Source organism: Neoarius graeffei, chromosome 25 (genome assembly GCF_027579695.1).
Source record: "Neoarius graeffei isolate fNeoGra1 chromosome 25, fNeoGra1.pri, whole genome shotgun sequence".
NCBI lineage: Eukaryota > Metazoa > Chordata > Actinopteri > Siluriformes > Ariidae > Neoarius > Neoarius graeffei.
In genome coordinates this window covers 47,469,542-47,486,182 of record NC_083593.1, presented here as the reverse complement: position 1 = coordinate 47,486,182, position 16,641 = coordinate 47,469,542, and the positions used below count along the sequence as shown (strand labels likewise).

The 16,641-nt window shown below is 44.5% G+C and overlaps 1 protein-coding gene across 1 annotated transcript in view; it reads right to left on the bottom strand.

Annotated features, from left to right (window-relative positions):
- The window catches only part of loxl2a (lysyl oxidase-like 2a), a 107,216-nt gene that overhangs the window by 80,882 nt on the left and 9,693 nt on the right, over nucleotides 1–16,641 (bottom strand). Inside the window, exons 2-3 of the mRNA XM_060908786.1 lie at nucleotides 15,933–16,235; nucleotides 13,628–13,803 (exon numbers count right to left, since the gene is read on the bottom strand). Of these exons, the coding sequence (XP_060764769.1) occupies nucleotides 13,628–13,803; nucleotides 15,933–16,203 (447 nt within the window). The 5' untranslated portion in view covers nucleotides 16,204–16,235. The remainder of the gene's footprint in view (nucleotides 1–13,627; nucleotides 13,804–15,932; nucleotides 16,236–16,641) is intronic.

The following is a 16,641-nucleotide window of genomic DNA, read 5'->3' as shown; positions in this document are numbered from 1 at the left end:
GCCGGTGTGCAGGACTGATCAACAGTTACCGGAAATGTTTAGTTGCAGTTATTGCTGCACAAGGGGGTCACACCAGATACTGAAAGCAAAGGTTCACATACTTTTGCCACTCACAGATATGTAATATTGGATCGTTTTCCGCAATAAATAAATGACCAAGTATAATATTTTTGTTTCATTTGTTTAACTAGGTTCTCTTTATCTACTTTTAGGACTTGTGTGAAAATCTGATGATGTTTTAAGTCATATTTATGCAGAAATATAGAAAATTCTAAGGGGACCACAAACTTTCAAGCACCACTGTATGCATGCGGATCCAGGATTTTTTTTTTTTTGCCTGTTGCCAACGTAATCCAAGAAGTAGTGAACAAATTTGGATGAAATTTGGTACAGTTTTAGTATTATCCTAGGTTCAAGTGATTTGATTTTGAAATTGATAATATGTGGCTTGGTGGAGGTAAACATTCTACCGAGTGCTGCAGAATTCCTAACTTCAAGCGAGGAGGGAAAAAAGAGGATGGTGAGTGACTGACTATTGATACTGTAGCTCCAATAATGTAAGTCATATCAGGAGCTAAGCAACATGAATCATTCTGCAATACATTTTTTAAATATATCATGGAATAAGAGGAATATAACACTCCAAAACAGGCTCATCTCATATCATCTCATTATCTCTAGCCGCTTTATCCTGTTCTACAGGGTCGCAGGCAAGCTGGAGCCTATCCCAGCTGACTACGGGCGAAAGGCGGGGTACACCCTGGACAAGTCGCCAGGTCATCACAGGGCTGACACTCCAAGACAAGCTGTTCCAGAAAAATACTCCAATTCAGGGTGCTAAAATTTATGTTCTTAAACATTTAAAATTCCAGTATTGTGCAAAAACCTTAGCCCTTCTTTTTTTCCATACAAATTTTGTCATAGATTTCTATTTTATGACTTCTACATTATCGAGTCAGAAAAAAAAACATTTTTGAATCCAAGCGTTTGTTTTCCAGCACAAAATTAAATGTTACAGGAAAAAAAAAGTTTGTATCTGAGCAGCATATTCCATAAGAGAGCACTTTTCAGATTAAAAAAGAAAGCATAATGAAGGCTACTGAGTTTTCATGCAAAATTATGAAGCGAGTGTGACAGTCAAAGTGTCCAGAAGAACTGTGGCTGGTTCTGTAAGATGCTCAGTAAAACCTACAGCTCATTTCCGCATAAAACTGCACTCATTGGACCTGAGACTACTATTTTTTTTTTTAAAAAAGCAAAGGGTTGTCTCACACCAAATATCGACTTTGTTTCATTTATTATTAATAAACAGGGTCGCAGGCAAGCTGGAGCCTATCCCAGCAGACTATGGGTGAGAGGCGGGGTACACCTCTACAAGTCACCAGGTCATCGCAGGGCTGACACATAGAGACACACAACCATTCACACTCACATTCACACCTACGGTCAATTTAGAACCACTGATTAACCTAACCTGCATGTCTTTGGACTGTTGGGGAAACTGGAGCAAACCCATGCGGACACGGGGAGAACATGCATACTCCACACAGAAAGGCCCTCGCCAGCTGCTGAGCTTGAACCCAGGACCTTCTTGCTGTGAGGCGACAGTGCTAACCACTACACCACCATGCCGCCCATTCAGGATCTTTCTACTTTATTATTATTATTATTATTGGGCGGCACGGTGGTGTAGTGGTTAGCGCTGTCGCCTCACAGCAAGAAGGTCCGGGTTCGAGTCCCGTGGCCAGCGAGGGCCTTCCTGTGCGGAGTTTGCATGTTCTCCCTATGGGTTTCCTCCGGGTGCTCCGGTTTCCCCCACAGTCCAAAGACATGCAGGTTAGGTTAACTGGTGACTCTAAATTGACCGTAGGTGTGAATATGAGTGGTTGTCTGTGTCTATGTGTCAGCCCTGTGATGACCTGGCAACTTGTCCAGGGTGTACCCCGCCTTTCGCCCGTAGTCAGCTGGGATAGGCTCCAGCTTGCCTGCGACCCTGTAGAACAGGATAAAGCGGCTACAGATAATGAGATGAGATGAGATTATTATTATTATTATTATAACATATTGTAGAATACTATTTCTCCCTCAGTTTTCGACCAATCATCACCAAATTTCACATAAAGAATACCTCTGGGCTGAATTAAGTTGCTGTGACTTTTGGTGCTGATCTGGATCACTGATCTGGAATGATCCATGAAAAATATGATTTTTTTTCAATCACTTATAACTCTGCCAATTTTCATGATCTTTTCAATTAGTTTTTTTTTGTTTTTTTAATTTTGTTCAGGGTGGCAGGGCACAACTTTTCCTCACTAAGCATCATTCTTTATCTCTTACCATTCCGGATTGATAGAGTACGGTGACCAGACGTCCCGGTTTGTAACAGCTAGCACAAATTATTGTGACTTTAGTCACAGTCTCTATCTAGTCATGTCTTACTGCTGTTTATAATATTTTGTTTAATGTTGAAACATTTCATTTCATTATTTTTAAGTCATTTTTGGTCGACAGCATTTCTTGGCATGTACCTAAGACTTTTGAACAGTACTGTATACTTAGAAAAAAGACCCTTATACTGTAATTAGTTTTAAAATTTAATTGTACAAAGGGTCAGGTGGAATGAGCAGAGTCCCATTGAAATTTAATGTTAAAAAAAACAACAACATTACGATGTACATGAATGATCCGACATCTACCGAAAATACAACATCTATAATCTAACCCTAAAAGCTTTCCTTCCAACTGAACGCTCTAATATTGTCTGACAAATTTTAAAAGGAAATAATGACGCAGGTTAGACATACAGTAGCAGCTGCTTCTGTCTCAAACTGATGGTATGCACGGAGAGAAAATTTTACTCGTCTACTACGGATGTCTAACGTCACCTTATAACCTCGCAGACGTACAGAAGGAGGTAGAGCCATTAGGAGGCCGTATGTGAGTCTGTGGAAGTTTTATGTTTCGGAAAAGCAACTAAAGGACCCTGCACCCATGCAATTCAAATCCCTCTGCTACAAAAGCCTGTCACCATGGAGTAATAAAACCCACACAGTCTTTCCACTGTTTGTAAGAAGAAGGGATTCTCCTTCAGGGGAGAGACGGGGTTCCCTCAGACTATCGTCATCCGTTCCACGAATCAGCATTTCAGAGGAAGACTGGATGATTAGACAGAGAGTTATGGGCAGTGTGTGTGTGTGTGTCTGTGTGTGTGTGTGTGTGTGTGTGTGTGTGTGTGTGTGTGTGTGTGTGTGTGTGTCTGTGTGTGTGAGATCTGTGGTAAAATCATTAGCCTCCAAGGTTGTGGAGATGGAAAAGAACATTACAGACAGCTTACCTCGGTTTCCATGAGCACAAAAACATCCACACGGACGTGCAGAGGATCACGGAGAGCAAAAGTCAACAGCAAATAAACATTTTTAAGTCTGTAGTGTAAGACAGGAACTATGTGCGCATTCATCAGTGAGGGGATGAGTGTGTTTTTTTGTCGTCCTTTGTGGGCCTTTCTCACGCTGTTTCAGAATTTCAAAGAAAACACACACACAAGAAAAGGATGTCTGCTTTTCTATAAACAACAATAAACAGTACAAATCTGGCTGGAAAGTTCAGTCATGGGGACACGCTGATAAAAAGAATCACGACCTCAGCACTGGATATTAGAGACAGAATTACACAGAGAGACGAGGTTTAGAACAGGACTATTCAACTTTTCTGGCAGGTCAGCCGGTCAGTCTACACGAGCCTCTTTAATGAAAAAGGTTAGTATCTACTGTAGCTAGTATCCAGAGAGGCCACAGAGGAATATTCTTTCTTTCTTTCTTTCTTTCTTTCTTTCTTTCTTTCTTTCTTTCTTTCTAAGCACATTGTACATATTACCTGAGGTTTGAATAAATAGTTCCGCACTATCTCATCTTAACAGCTGCTAGTTTGTTTATACTGCTTATTTCATGTTTACCTGCTATACCTCAAGTGCCCTTGACTGTTTGGTTATTTGAACCAATTTGTGTGTGTGTGTATATTTTATATATATATATATATATATATATATATATATATATATATATAGTGGGGGCGGCACGGTGGTGTAGTGGTTAGCACTGTCGCCTCACAGCAAGAAGGTCCTGGGTTCGAGCCCCGGGGCCGGCGAGGGCCTTTCTGTGTGGAGTTTGCATGTTCTCCCCGTGTCCGCGTGGGTTTCCTCCGGGTGCTCCGGTTTCCCTCACAGTCCAAAGACATGCAGGTTAGGTTAACTGGTGACTCTAAATTGACCGTAGGTGTGAATGTGAGTGTGAATGGTTGTCTGTGTCTATGTGTCAGCCCTGTGATGACCTGGTGACTTGTCCAGGGTGTACCCCGCCTTTCGCCCGTAGTCAGCTGGGATAGGCTCCAGCTTGCCTGCAACCCTGTAGAAGGATAAAGCAGCTAGAGATAATGAGATGAGATGAGATATATACAGTGGGGCAAAAAAGTATTTAGTCAGTCACCAATTGTACAAGTTCTCCCACTTAAAAAGATGAGAGAGGCCTGTAATTTTCATCATAGGTATACCTCAACTATGAGAGACAGAATGAGAAAAAAAAAATCCAGAAAATCATATTGTCTGATTTTTAAAGAATTTATTTGCAAATTATGGTGGAAAATAAGTATTTGGTCAATAACAAAAGTTCATCTCAATACTTTGTTATATACCCTTTGTTGGCAATGACGAAGGTCAAACGTTTTCTGTAAGTCTTCACAAGGTTTTCACACACTGTTGCTGGTATTTTGGCCCATTCCTCCATGCAGATCTCCTCTAGAGCAGTGATGTTTTGGGGCTGTCGCTGGGCAACACGGACTTTCAACTCCCTCCAAAGATTTTCTATGGGGTTGAGATCTGGAGACTGGCTAGGCCACTCCAGGACCTTGAAATGCTTCTTACGAAGCCACTCCTTCGTTGCCTGGGTGGTGTGTTTGGGATCATGGTCATGCTGAAAGACCCAGCCATGTTCCATCTTCAATGTCCTTGCTGATGGAAGGAGGTTTTCACTCAAAATCTCACGATACATGGCCCCATTCATTCTTTCCTTTACACGGATCAGTCGTCCTGGTCCCTTTGCAGAAAAACAGCCCCAAAGCATGATGTTTCCACCCCCATGCTTCACAGTCGGTATGGTGTTCTTTGGATGCAACTCAGCATTCTTTCTCCTCCAAACACAAGTTGAGTTTTTACCAAAAAGCTCTATTTTGGTTTCATCTGACCATATGACATTCTCCCAATCCTCTTCTGGATCATCCAAGTGCTCTCTAGCAAACTTCAGACTGGCCTGGACATGTACTGGCTTAAGCAGGGGGACACGTCTGGCACTGCAGGATTTGAGTCCCTGGTGGCGTAGTGTGTTACTGATGGTAGCCTTTATTACTTTGGTCCCAGCGCTCTGCAGGTCATTCACTAGGTCCCTCCGTGTGGTTCTGGGATTTTTGCTCACCGTTCTTGTGATCATTTTGACCCCACGGGGTGAGATCTTGCATGGAGCCCCAGATCGAGGGAGATTATCAGTGGTCTTGTATCTATTCCATTTTCTAATAATTGCTCCCACAGTTGATTTCTTCACACCAAGCTGCTTACCTATTGCAGATTCAGTCTTCCCAGCCTGGTGCAGGTCTACAATTTTGTTTCTGGTGTCCTTTGACAGCTCTTTGGTCTTGGCCATAGTGGAGTTTGGAGTGTGACTGTTTGAGGTTGTGGACAGGTGTTTTTTATACTGGTAACGAGTTCAAACAGATGCCATTAATACAGGTAACGAGTGGAGGACAGAGGAGCCTCTTAAAGAAGAAGTTACAGGTCTGTGAGAGCCAGAAATCTTGCTTGTTTGTAGGTGACCAAATACTTATTTTACCGAGGAATTTACCAATTAATTCATTAAAAATCCTACAATGTGATTTCCTGGATTCTTTCCCCCCATTCTGTCTCTCATAGTTGAAGTGTACCTATGATGAAAATTACAGGCCTCTCTCATCTTTTTAAGTGGGAGAACTTGCACAATTGGTGGCTGACTAAATACTTTTTTGCCCCACTGTATATATATATATATATATATATATATATATATATATATATACACACACACACACACAAAACCCCAATTCCAAAAAAGTTGGGACAAAGTACAAATTGTAAATAAAAACGGAATGCAATAATTTACAAATCTCAAAAACTGATATTGTATTCGCAGTAGAACATAGACAACATATCAAATGTCGAAAGTGAGACATTTTGAAATTTCATGCCAAATATTGGCTCATTTGAAATTTCATGACAGCAACACATCTCAAAAAAGTTGGGACAGGGGCAATAAGAGGCTGGAAAAGTTAAAGGTACAAAAAAGGAACAGCTGGAGGACCAAATTGCAACTCATTAGGTCAATTGGCAATAGGTCATTAACATGACTGGGTATAAAAAGAGCATCTTGGAGTGGCAGCGGCTCTCAGAAGTAAAGATGGGAAGAGGATCACCAATCCCCCTAATTCTCGTCTCGTCTCGTCTCGTCTTCTTCCGCTTATCCAGGACCGGGTCGCGGAGGCAGCAGTCTAAGCATGGAAGCCCAAACTTCCCTTTCCCCAGACACCTCGGCCAGCTCCTCGGGAAGAACACCGAGGCGTTCCCAGGCCAGCCGAGAGACATAGTCCCTCCAGCGTGTCCTGGGTCTTCCCCGGGGCCTCCTCCCGGGGGGACATGCCTGGAACACCTCCCCAGGGAGGCGTCCAGGAGGCATCCGAAAAAGATGCCCGAGCCACCTCAGCTGGTTCCTCTCGATGTGGAGGAGCAGCGGCTCTACTCCGAGCTCCTCCCGAGTGACTGTGCTTCTCACCCTATCTCTAAGGGAGCGCCCAGCCACCCTGCGAAGGAAACTCATTTCAGCCGCTTGTATCCGCGATCTTGTTCTTTCTGTCATTACCCAAAGCTCATGACCATAGGTGAGAGTCGGAACGTAGATCGACCGGTAAATTGAGAGCTTCGCCTTTTGGCTCAGCTCCTTCTTCACCACGACGGACCGGTAAAGCGACCGCATCACTGCGGAGGCTGCACCGATCCGCCTGTCGATCTCACGCTCCATCCTTCCCTCACTCGTGAACAAGATCCCGAGATACTTAAACTCCTCCACTTGAGGCAGGACTTCTCCACCAACCTGGAGAGGGCAAGCCACCCTTTTCCGGTCGAGAACCATGGCCTCGGACTTGGAGGTGCTGATTCTCATCCCAGCCGCTTCACACTCGACTGCAAACCGCCCCAGTGCATGCTGAAGGTCCTGGTTTGAAGAAGCCAACAGGACAACATCATCCGCAAAAAGCAGAGATGAAATCCTGTGGTTCCCAAACAGGATTCCTTCCGGCCCCTGGCTGCGCCTAGAAATTCTGTCCATAAAAATTATGAACAGAACCGGTGACAAAGGGCAGCCCTGACGGAGTCCAACATGCACTGGGAACAGGTCTGACTTACTGCCGGCAATGCGAACCAGACTCCTGCTCCGTTCGTACAGGGACCGGACAGCCCTTAGCAAAGAGCCCCGAACCCCATACTCCCGAAGCACCCCCCACAGAATACCACGGGGGACACGGTCGAATGCCTTCTCCAGATCCACAAAGCACATGTGGACTGGTTGGGCAAACTCCCATGAACCCTCGAGCACCCTATGAAGGGTATAGAGCTGGTCCAGTGTTCCGCGACCAGGACGAAAACCGCATTGTTCCTCCTGGATCCGAGGTTCGACTATTGGTCGAATTCTCCTCTCCAGTACCCTGGAGTAAACTTTCCCTGGGAGGCTGAGAAGTGTGATTCCCCTATAATTGGAGCACACTCTCCGGTCCCCTTTCTTAAAAAGAGGGACCACCACCCCAGTCTGCCACTCCAGAGGCACTGTCCCCGACCGCCACGCGATGTTGCAGAGGCGTGTCAACCAAGACAGCCCCACAACATCCAGAGACTTGAGATACTCAGGGCGGATCTCATCCACCCCCGGTGCCCTGCCACCGAGGAGCTTGCAAACCACCTCAGTGACTTCGGCTTGGGTAATGGACGAGTCCACCTCTGAGTCATCAGCCTCAGTCTCCTCAGTGGAAGACATGACGGTGGGATTGAGGAGATCCTCAAAGTATTCCTTCCACCGCCCGACAATGTCCCCAGTCGAGGTCAACAGCTCCCCACCCGCACTGTAAACAGTGTTGGCAGAGTACTGCTTCCCCCTCCTGAGGCGCCGGACGGTTTGCCAGAATTTCTTCGAGGCCGACCGATAGTCCTTCTCCATGGCCTCCCCGAACTCCTCCCAGTTCCGAGTTTTTGCCTCCGCAACTGCCCGAGCTGCAGCACGCCTGGCCTGCCGATACCCGTCGGCAGCCTCAGGAGTCCCGGAGGTCAACATGGCCCGATAGGACTCCTTCTTCAGCTTGACGGCATCCCTTACTTCCGGTGTCCACCACCGGGTTCGGGGATTGCCGCCACGACAGGCACCGGAGACCTTGCGGCCACAGCTCCGAACAGCTGCGTCCACAATGGAGGTAGAGAACATGGTCCACTCAGACTCAATGTCCCCCGCCTCCCTCGGAAGCTGGGAAAAGCTCTCCCGGAGGTGGGAGTTAAAGACCTCCCCAACAGAGTGCTCGGCCAGACGTTCCCAGCAGACCCTCACCATACGTTTGGGCCTGCCAGGTCTGTCCAGCTTCCTCCTCCGCCAGCGGATCCAACTCACCACCAGGTGGTGATCAGTTGACAACTCAGCCCCTCTCTTCACCCGAGTGTCCAAGACATAGGGTCGGAGATCAGATGACACGACTACAAAGTCGATCATCGACCTCCGACCTAAGGTGTCCTGGTGCCACGTGCACTTATGGACACCCCTATGCTCGAACATGGTGTTCGTTATGGACAAACTGTGACTAGCACAGAAGTCCAATAACAAAACACCACTCGGGTTCAGATCGGGGAGGCCGTTCCTCCCAACCACGCCCCTCCAGGTGTCACTGTCATCGCCCACGTGAGCATTGAAGTCCCCCAGTAGCACAATGGAGTCCCCAGTCTGAGCACCCCTCAGTACCTCTCCCAGGGACTCCAAGAAGGCCGGATACTCTATACTGCTATTTGGCCCGTAGGCACAAACAACAGCAAGAGCCCTCTCCCCAATCCGAAGGCGCAGAGAGGCGACCCTCTCGTTCACTGGGGTAAACTCCAACACATGGCGGCTGAGCTGGGGAGCTATAAGGAAGCCCACACCAGCCCGCCGCCGCTCACCATGGGCGACTCCAGAGAAGTGGAAAGTCCAGCCCCTCTCGAGGAGCTGGGTTCCAGAGCCCAAGCTGTGCGTGGAGGTGAGCCCGACTATCTCTAGCCGGTACCTCTCAACCTCCCGCACAAGCTCAGGCTCCTTCCCCCCCAGCGAAGTGACATTCCATGTCCCAACAGCCAGCCGCTGTGTCCGGGGGTCAGGTCGTCGAGGCCCCTGCCTTCGACTGCCACCCAATCCACACTGCACCAAACCCCTACTGCTACCTCTGTGGGTGGTGAACCCACAGGAGGTCGGGCCCACGTCGCCTCTTCGGGCTGAGCCCGGCCGGGCCCCATGGGCAAAGGCCCGACCACCAAGCGCTCGCATACGAGCCCCAACCCCGGGCCTGGCTCCAGGGTGGGGCCCCGGCTGCGTCCTACCGGGCGACGTCACGGTCCTGGATTTTTTCTCCATAGGGGTTTTTAATTCTGCGCCGACAAATAGTGGAGCAATATCAGAAAGGAGTTCGACAGTGTAAAATTGCAAAGAGTTTGAACATATCATCATCTACAGTGCATAATATCATCAAAAGATTCAGAGAATCTGGAAGAATCTCTGTGCGTAAGGGTCAAGGCCGGAAAACCATACTGGGTGCCCGTGATCTTCGGGCCCTTAGACAGCACTGCATCACATACAGGCATGCTTCTGTATTGGAAATCACAAAATGGGCTCAGGAATATTTCCAGAGAACATTATCTGTGAGCACAATTCACCGTGCCATCCGCCGTTGCCAGCTAAAACTCTATAGTTCAAAGAAAAGCCGTATCTAAACATGATCCAGAAGCGCAGACGTCTTCTCTGGGTCAAGGCTCATTTAAAATGGACTGTGGCAAAGTGGAAAACTGTTCTGTGGTCAGACGAATCAAAATTTGAAGTTCTTTATGGAAATCAGGGACGCCGTGTCATTCGGACTAAAGAGGAGAAGGACGACCCAAGTTGTTATCAGTGCTCAGTTCAGAAGCCTGCATCTCTGATGGTATGGGGTTGCATTAGTGCATGTGGCATGGGCAGCTTACACATCTGGAAAGACAGCATCAATGCTGAAAGGTATATCCAGGTTCTAGAGCAACATATGCTCCATCCAAACGACGTCTCTTTCAGGGAAGACCTTGCATTTTCCAACATGACAATGCCAAACCACATACTGCATCAATTACAGCATCATGGCTGCGTAGAAGAAGGGTCCGGGTACTGAACTGGCCAGCCTGCAGTCCAGATCTTTCACCCATAGAAAACATTTGGCGCATCATAAAACGGAAGATACGACAAAAAAGACCTAAGACAGTTGAGCAACTAGAATCCTACATTAGACAAGAATGGGTTAACATTCCTATCCCTAAACTTGAGCAGCTTGTCTCCTCAGTCCCCAGACGTTTACAGACTGTTGTAAAGAGAAAAGGGGATGTCTCACAGTGGTAAACATGGCCTTGTCCCAACTTTTTTGAGATGTGTTGTTGTCATGAAATTTAAAATCACCTAATTTTTATCTTTAAATGATACATTTTCTCAGTTTAAACATTTGATGTGTCATCTATGTTCTATTCTGAATAAAATATGGAATTTTGAATCTTCCACATTATTGCATTCCGTTTTTATTTACAATTTGTACTTTGTCCCAACTTTTTTGGAATCGGGGTTGTGTATATATATATATATATATATATATATATATATATATATATATATATATAAATGAGTGTTTAGTCTACCTCTAGTTCATATCTAGAGTGTTTATACTGTTTATATTGTCTGTTTGAGTGTTTAGTCTGTCTTGTTCTTATCTAGTGTTTATACTGTTTATTTATACTGTTTATATTGTTTGAGGGCGGCACGGTGGTGTAGTGGTTAGCGCTGTCGCCTCACAGCAAGAAGGTCCGGGTTCAAGCCCCGTGGCCGGCGAGGGCCTTTCTGTGTGGAGTTTGCATGTTCTCCCCGTGTCCGCGTGGGTTTCCTCCGGGTGCTCCGGTTTCCCCCACAGTCCAAAGACATGCAGGTTAGGTTAACTGGTGACTCTAAATTGACCGTAGGTGTGAATGAGAGTGTGAATGGTTGTCTGTGTCTATGTGTCAGCCCTGTGATGACCTGGCGATTTGTCCAGGGTGTACCCCGCCTTTCGCCCGTAGTCAGCTGGGATAGGCTCCAGCTTGCCTGCGACCCTGTAGAACAGGATAAAGCGGCTAGAGATAATGAGATGAGATATTGTTTGAGTGTTTAGTCTATGTCTAGTTCCTATCTAGAGTGTTTATACTGTTTGTTTTTTTTCAATTATTCTATATTTATTTATTGCATTGCCTGTTTGCACCGTGGGTCAGAGAGGACTGATATTTCATCCGTGCTGTATGTCGAGCATGTATAGCATATTTGACAATAAAGTTGACTTGACTTGATAGTGTAATGTTTTGGAATATGGTGTAAAATTGTTTGTTGAACCTTAGATTGCAGTTTTCTCCAAAACAAACTTTGGTGTCAGTCCACACTGAAATGAATGTCAAATAATTTTGTCTGATATTCAGTGCACTGCTATTCAGCTTTGTTTTCAACATCAGGTAGGCCATTTATTCCCACTGGATGCTTCCTTTCTTTATTGATAATGGCATTCATTTTTAAAAGGTGACATATACTCCTTTTCCACAAGTTTCCACAGTTCCCTGAGGTCTTAATGAAATGTCTGTGACATGCTTTGGTCAAAATGCCACAAGGATGAAGCACCACAGCTCCCTTCTCACCCTGTCTAAACATTCTTGGTATTTACACAACTATAATCTTTGTAATGGGCAGCACAGTGGTGTAGTGGTTAGCACTGTTGTCTCACAGCAAGAAGGTTCTGGGTTTGAGCCCAGTGGCCAACAGGGCCTTTCTGTGTGGAGTTTGCATTTTCTCCCCATGTCTACGTGGGTTTCCTCCAGGTGCTCCAGTTTCCCCCGCAGTCCAAAGACATGCAGTTAGGTTAACTGGTTACTCTAAATTGTCCATTGATCAAGCTTGGAGAGGGATGGGCTCTGCCAAGTTTAAATGCCCTAGATACACCAATGATGGACTGTTAAAATGTCATCAGTGGTGTCCCTACAGCTCTTGCTGGCTATGAGACGTAGAAGAAGAACCTTTGTAACGATAATCTGATGACCAATCTGTGTCAGTTTACCACTAGGGCGTGCCATACAGAGCTTTCAGGTTAGCTATATTTGTTATGTAGTCCTTAAAGTGCATATCCTGAACCAAATTCGGTTTTTTTATATGAAAGTATGTCCCTTTACACACTCATCCAGAATGGTAATTTTGCACAAGGCCATCTGTCTACAGCAGAAAAAAATAAAATAACAAAACGCGTCTGGAAAAATCCCAAGGGAGTCTGGAGCCAGATTAGTGACGTCACTTGTGGAAGCACCAGCAGGCTGAGAGAGCTTGCATGGTTTCAGTGCACAGCCTGTGTAGACCAAGTTTAGCAGCTAGCAATTTTGCATTAAAATATGGAATTGTCACCTGAGCGCAATGTGGGACACGATGAGTACTAATCCCATTAAGATTGGTGTTGCTACACCCTCCTATGATACATCTGTTAACCATTTTAATAATTACGTGATAACATTGAAGAAATTTGCAGAAAACCACCAGGTCGTTTTCTCATAAACAAACCAGTGCTGACGTAGGATTCTGAGGGAGGCGTCCCGCACGCGACGTCACGAAAATCAATATTTCCTGGGAAATCCAAATGCCAAGTTTTTTCAGAGGCGGACCAATTCGCCTCAAATGGCTTGATTTCAACAGAATTTTTCTGGTATTGCGCAAGGTAAAAAAAAATTGCACAAAATGCAAAATGTGACAGATATTTGACCAAAGTTTAATATAAAATAGGAGAATTACATTGATCTTGCTCCTGAATTTACCCGTGATATGCACTTTAACAAGGGCTAATATCAGTTTCCTTCCAACCTGAGGATATCTGGAAAAAACAAGCATTCTAAAGTAAACTTAAATTCTGTAAAATCTGATGATCCGTGTTAGATCGAATCCATCAGTGTGTCACATGAACATGTGCTTCAACAGAGGGGATAAGACTCACGAAAAATCTGACCTTTTGTACAAAGGAGTTAACATGGTCCTTATCACAAATTTGCCTCCATTTAAATAGTGACCAAGAAATTGTGCAACATCTTGAATCCTGAATAGTCAAGATTTCCTTTTTTTTTTTTTTTCAAAATTCTAAACCTTTCTGTTTATTTCCAGTTTTAAATCCCAGATTTTGAACATGGTCTCAGACCTTTGGACCCCACTGTACTGTATATAAGTGGGTGTGTGTGCATTTATGGATATTTCTCATTGTGTATATGTCTCACCTCCATGTCGTTACTGCCAACGCTGATGTATTTGAATCCCAGGATGCGTTTTTGTGTACAGACGACTCCGACATCCTCTGAGTGTTTACAGTCTGAAACTCCAAACCCGTTTGAGGGACAGTCAGAGAGTGAAGCCTCCCTCCCTGTACAATGTACATTATCCAACCAGATAGGACCTACACACACACACACACACACACACACACACACACACACACACACACACACACACACACACACACAAATCAGGTTCGTCTCCAGACAAGCAGACAAAGATAGCAGATAAAGACACCAGGTTTCCTTATCTACACACTGTCTGTCTCAGTGTTCATCACTTCCTGTCCTGCATTGAATAAAAACTGATTTTTCCAGAAATTAAAACAGACATACAGATGAACAGAGAGACAGCAAGGATGTGGGTTCTTGACTCAGTAGAGTACTGGCATCACCACACTAAATATTAACCTATTTAAATCTAACTTGGTCACCACTGGACAACTATTTTCACACTTTAACACCAAAAACAGAAAGTGCACAAATGAGTGCAGAAAGTGCACAAATGGCTTTTCCACTACCAACGCGGCTGAGTTGGGCTGAGCCGTGCCGTGCTGAGTTGGGCTGAGTCGAGCTGAGTGGGGCTGTTGGAGTTGCATTTCGACTACAACCGCGCTGAACCGTGCTGGCTGGAAGTGGGTGGGCACATTGGGTGGAGTTAGCGAAAATGGGTGGACGTCACGTGATGTCGTTAGGCGGCGCAAACAGTGACATCAGTGAGCTTTTAAGCGGTAGTCTCACGACCCGGATAGTAAACAATAAACATGGAGGACATGGAGTCGTTAGTGTTGCTGGTCTTGGTGCTGTGGCTTGTTGTCACTGACAACGCCAACAGATACTGGCAAGAGCGTATAGATGAGGCGAGGCGCATAAGGCTTCAGAAATTCTCGTAATTCGTAATTCTTCTTCTTCCGGGTTTACGGTGTTTACAGATCCCAGCGTGCTCGCAGGGCGTGTGTGGGCATGTGAGGACACTCCTCCTCACCAATCAGTGCACAGGGGAGTGTCTGCTCACGCCCCTAGCCCCACTCGGCTTGGTTTGGCTCACTTCAGCCCCACTCCAAAACCGTGCGGGTTTTGTGTGCTGAGTAGGGCTGAAGCGAGCTGAGTCGTGCTGCTCTGAGGTAGTCGAAATGCGAGCCGTGTCGGGCTGAAGTGAGCTGAAAAAGGGTAGTGGAAAAGGGCCAAAAGATAAGTTTGATCATCCAAAGGCAAAATAGATTAAATGAAATAATAGTAGTAGGCATGTAACAATTCACCCAATTCACAATTTGATTCAATTCGCAATACTGGGTTCACAATTCAATATTCCCACGACATATTTGAAAAAAAAATTAAATTAAGAAAATTTTATTACCAAAAAATGCAACATTTATCTTCCTATTCTTTATCAACTTAAATATTCCTTTTGTTAAATAAAAAAAACATTTCATTTTCTTAATAACCAACAACAATAATTTACCCACATTTGTAAAAGTTGGAGAAAATATTATAGCCTATTAACTAAAATATTCCTTTTATTAATAATGAAAAAACTTTAATAGGCTTTTCTTAATAAACTTGTATGAATATTTGTACTTCCTCCATTTGCTTCTCTTTTCTTTTGCTTTCAGCAGTCTGTAAAAAGAGAGCCCTGATTTCTTGTTAAATCTATTTATACTGTCACACAGCAGCTCTTTCCCATTTTAGATCTGTTGCTTTGTGTGTTTTCGCAGCATTACAGCTGTGTTACTTCCACCTAGGATGAAGTCACCTGTATTCCTGCTGTTGTACATTATTGCACCCTCTGCTGTCTAAGCAATGCAATTACAGCTCGGAAAAACTAGAAGATTATGCAACCTGATAATAATCGTGATTCATTTTTATTTCATTAATTCGAATCGTCATAAATTTGTATCGTAATTTAACATTGCACGATATATCAATACAATAATCACATACCTACATACTAGTGATGAACAGATTTTTATATCTACATTATATTTTGATCATTTTAGTTACTAATGTTTTGTTGCTACAAAATGATCAAATATTTTGATAATTTTGATTAATAAATCACAGAGAATATGATGAAACAAATCAACACTCTGATACTTCAATCCCACACGTGTTGGCCTGTGATGAGTGCAGGACGACCTTAAAGTTTTAAATATAAAATATTCAAATATCATGCAATTTATGATGAGGGTAAAGGTGTAGAGATGTTTCTAAGCCATGTGTTGGGCATTTAAAAATGTTAATCAGTTTATACCTTCTCCTTTGCCGTATTTCGCAGACGGAAACCAAGAGACAGCAGCAAGGTATCCGAGCTGTCTACACACCACTTGTGCGGCATTCATGTCAAAGTCGTCATCACACACCGTCCCCCATGCTCCATTGTAATACACCTCCACTCGTCCCTCGTAGTGTTTACGCTTTTCTCCAGAAAGACGCAAACTGATGGGCTCACACACACTCATACACACACACGCCGCCAACACACACACCGCTATGGACACGGAGAATGACCAAATAGCCATCATTGTACACACAAATACTGTAGAGTCGCTGGGACCTGAGGGAACATAAAATACAACACACACACACACACACACACACACACACACACACACCAAATCTTATTAAGTCTAAAATAAAATTTTCTGACAGTAAACAAGCTGTAATATAATGCTTTTCAGAATGAAGGAGCCCATAGAAATTCAGTTAGCGGTCAATGCTAAGTGTAATTATGATGTAATATTATCTGTATGAAGTATTTTCTTAGTAATTTATCAACATTTCTGAGAGAAATGTTGATCTTCCAGACTGTTCTGTATCATTTCCTCTGTCACTCCACCTTTCCATTGTCTATAACAATAACCAGCAATGTACTAGTGAGATAAATTACTAGCCTCAGCATTATTTATGTATATTTCCCATTTGCCTAGCAACACTGTTTTCATCATTTTGAACAGGGAGTG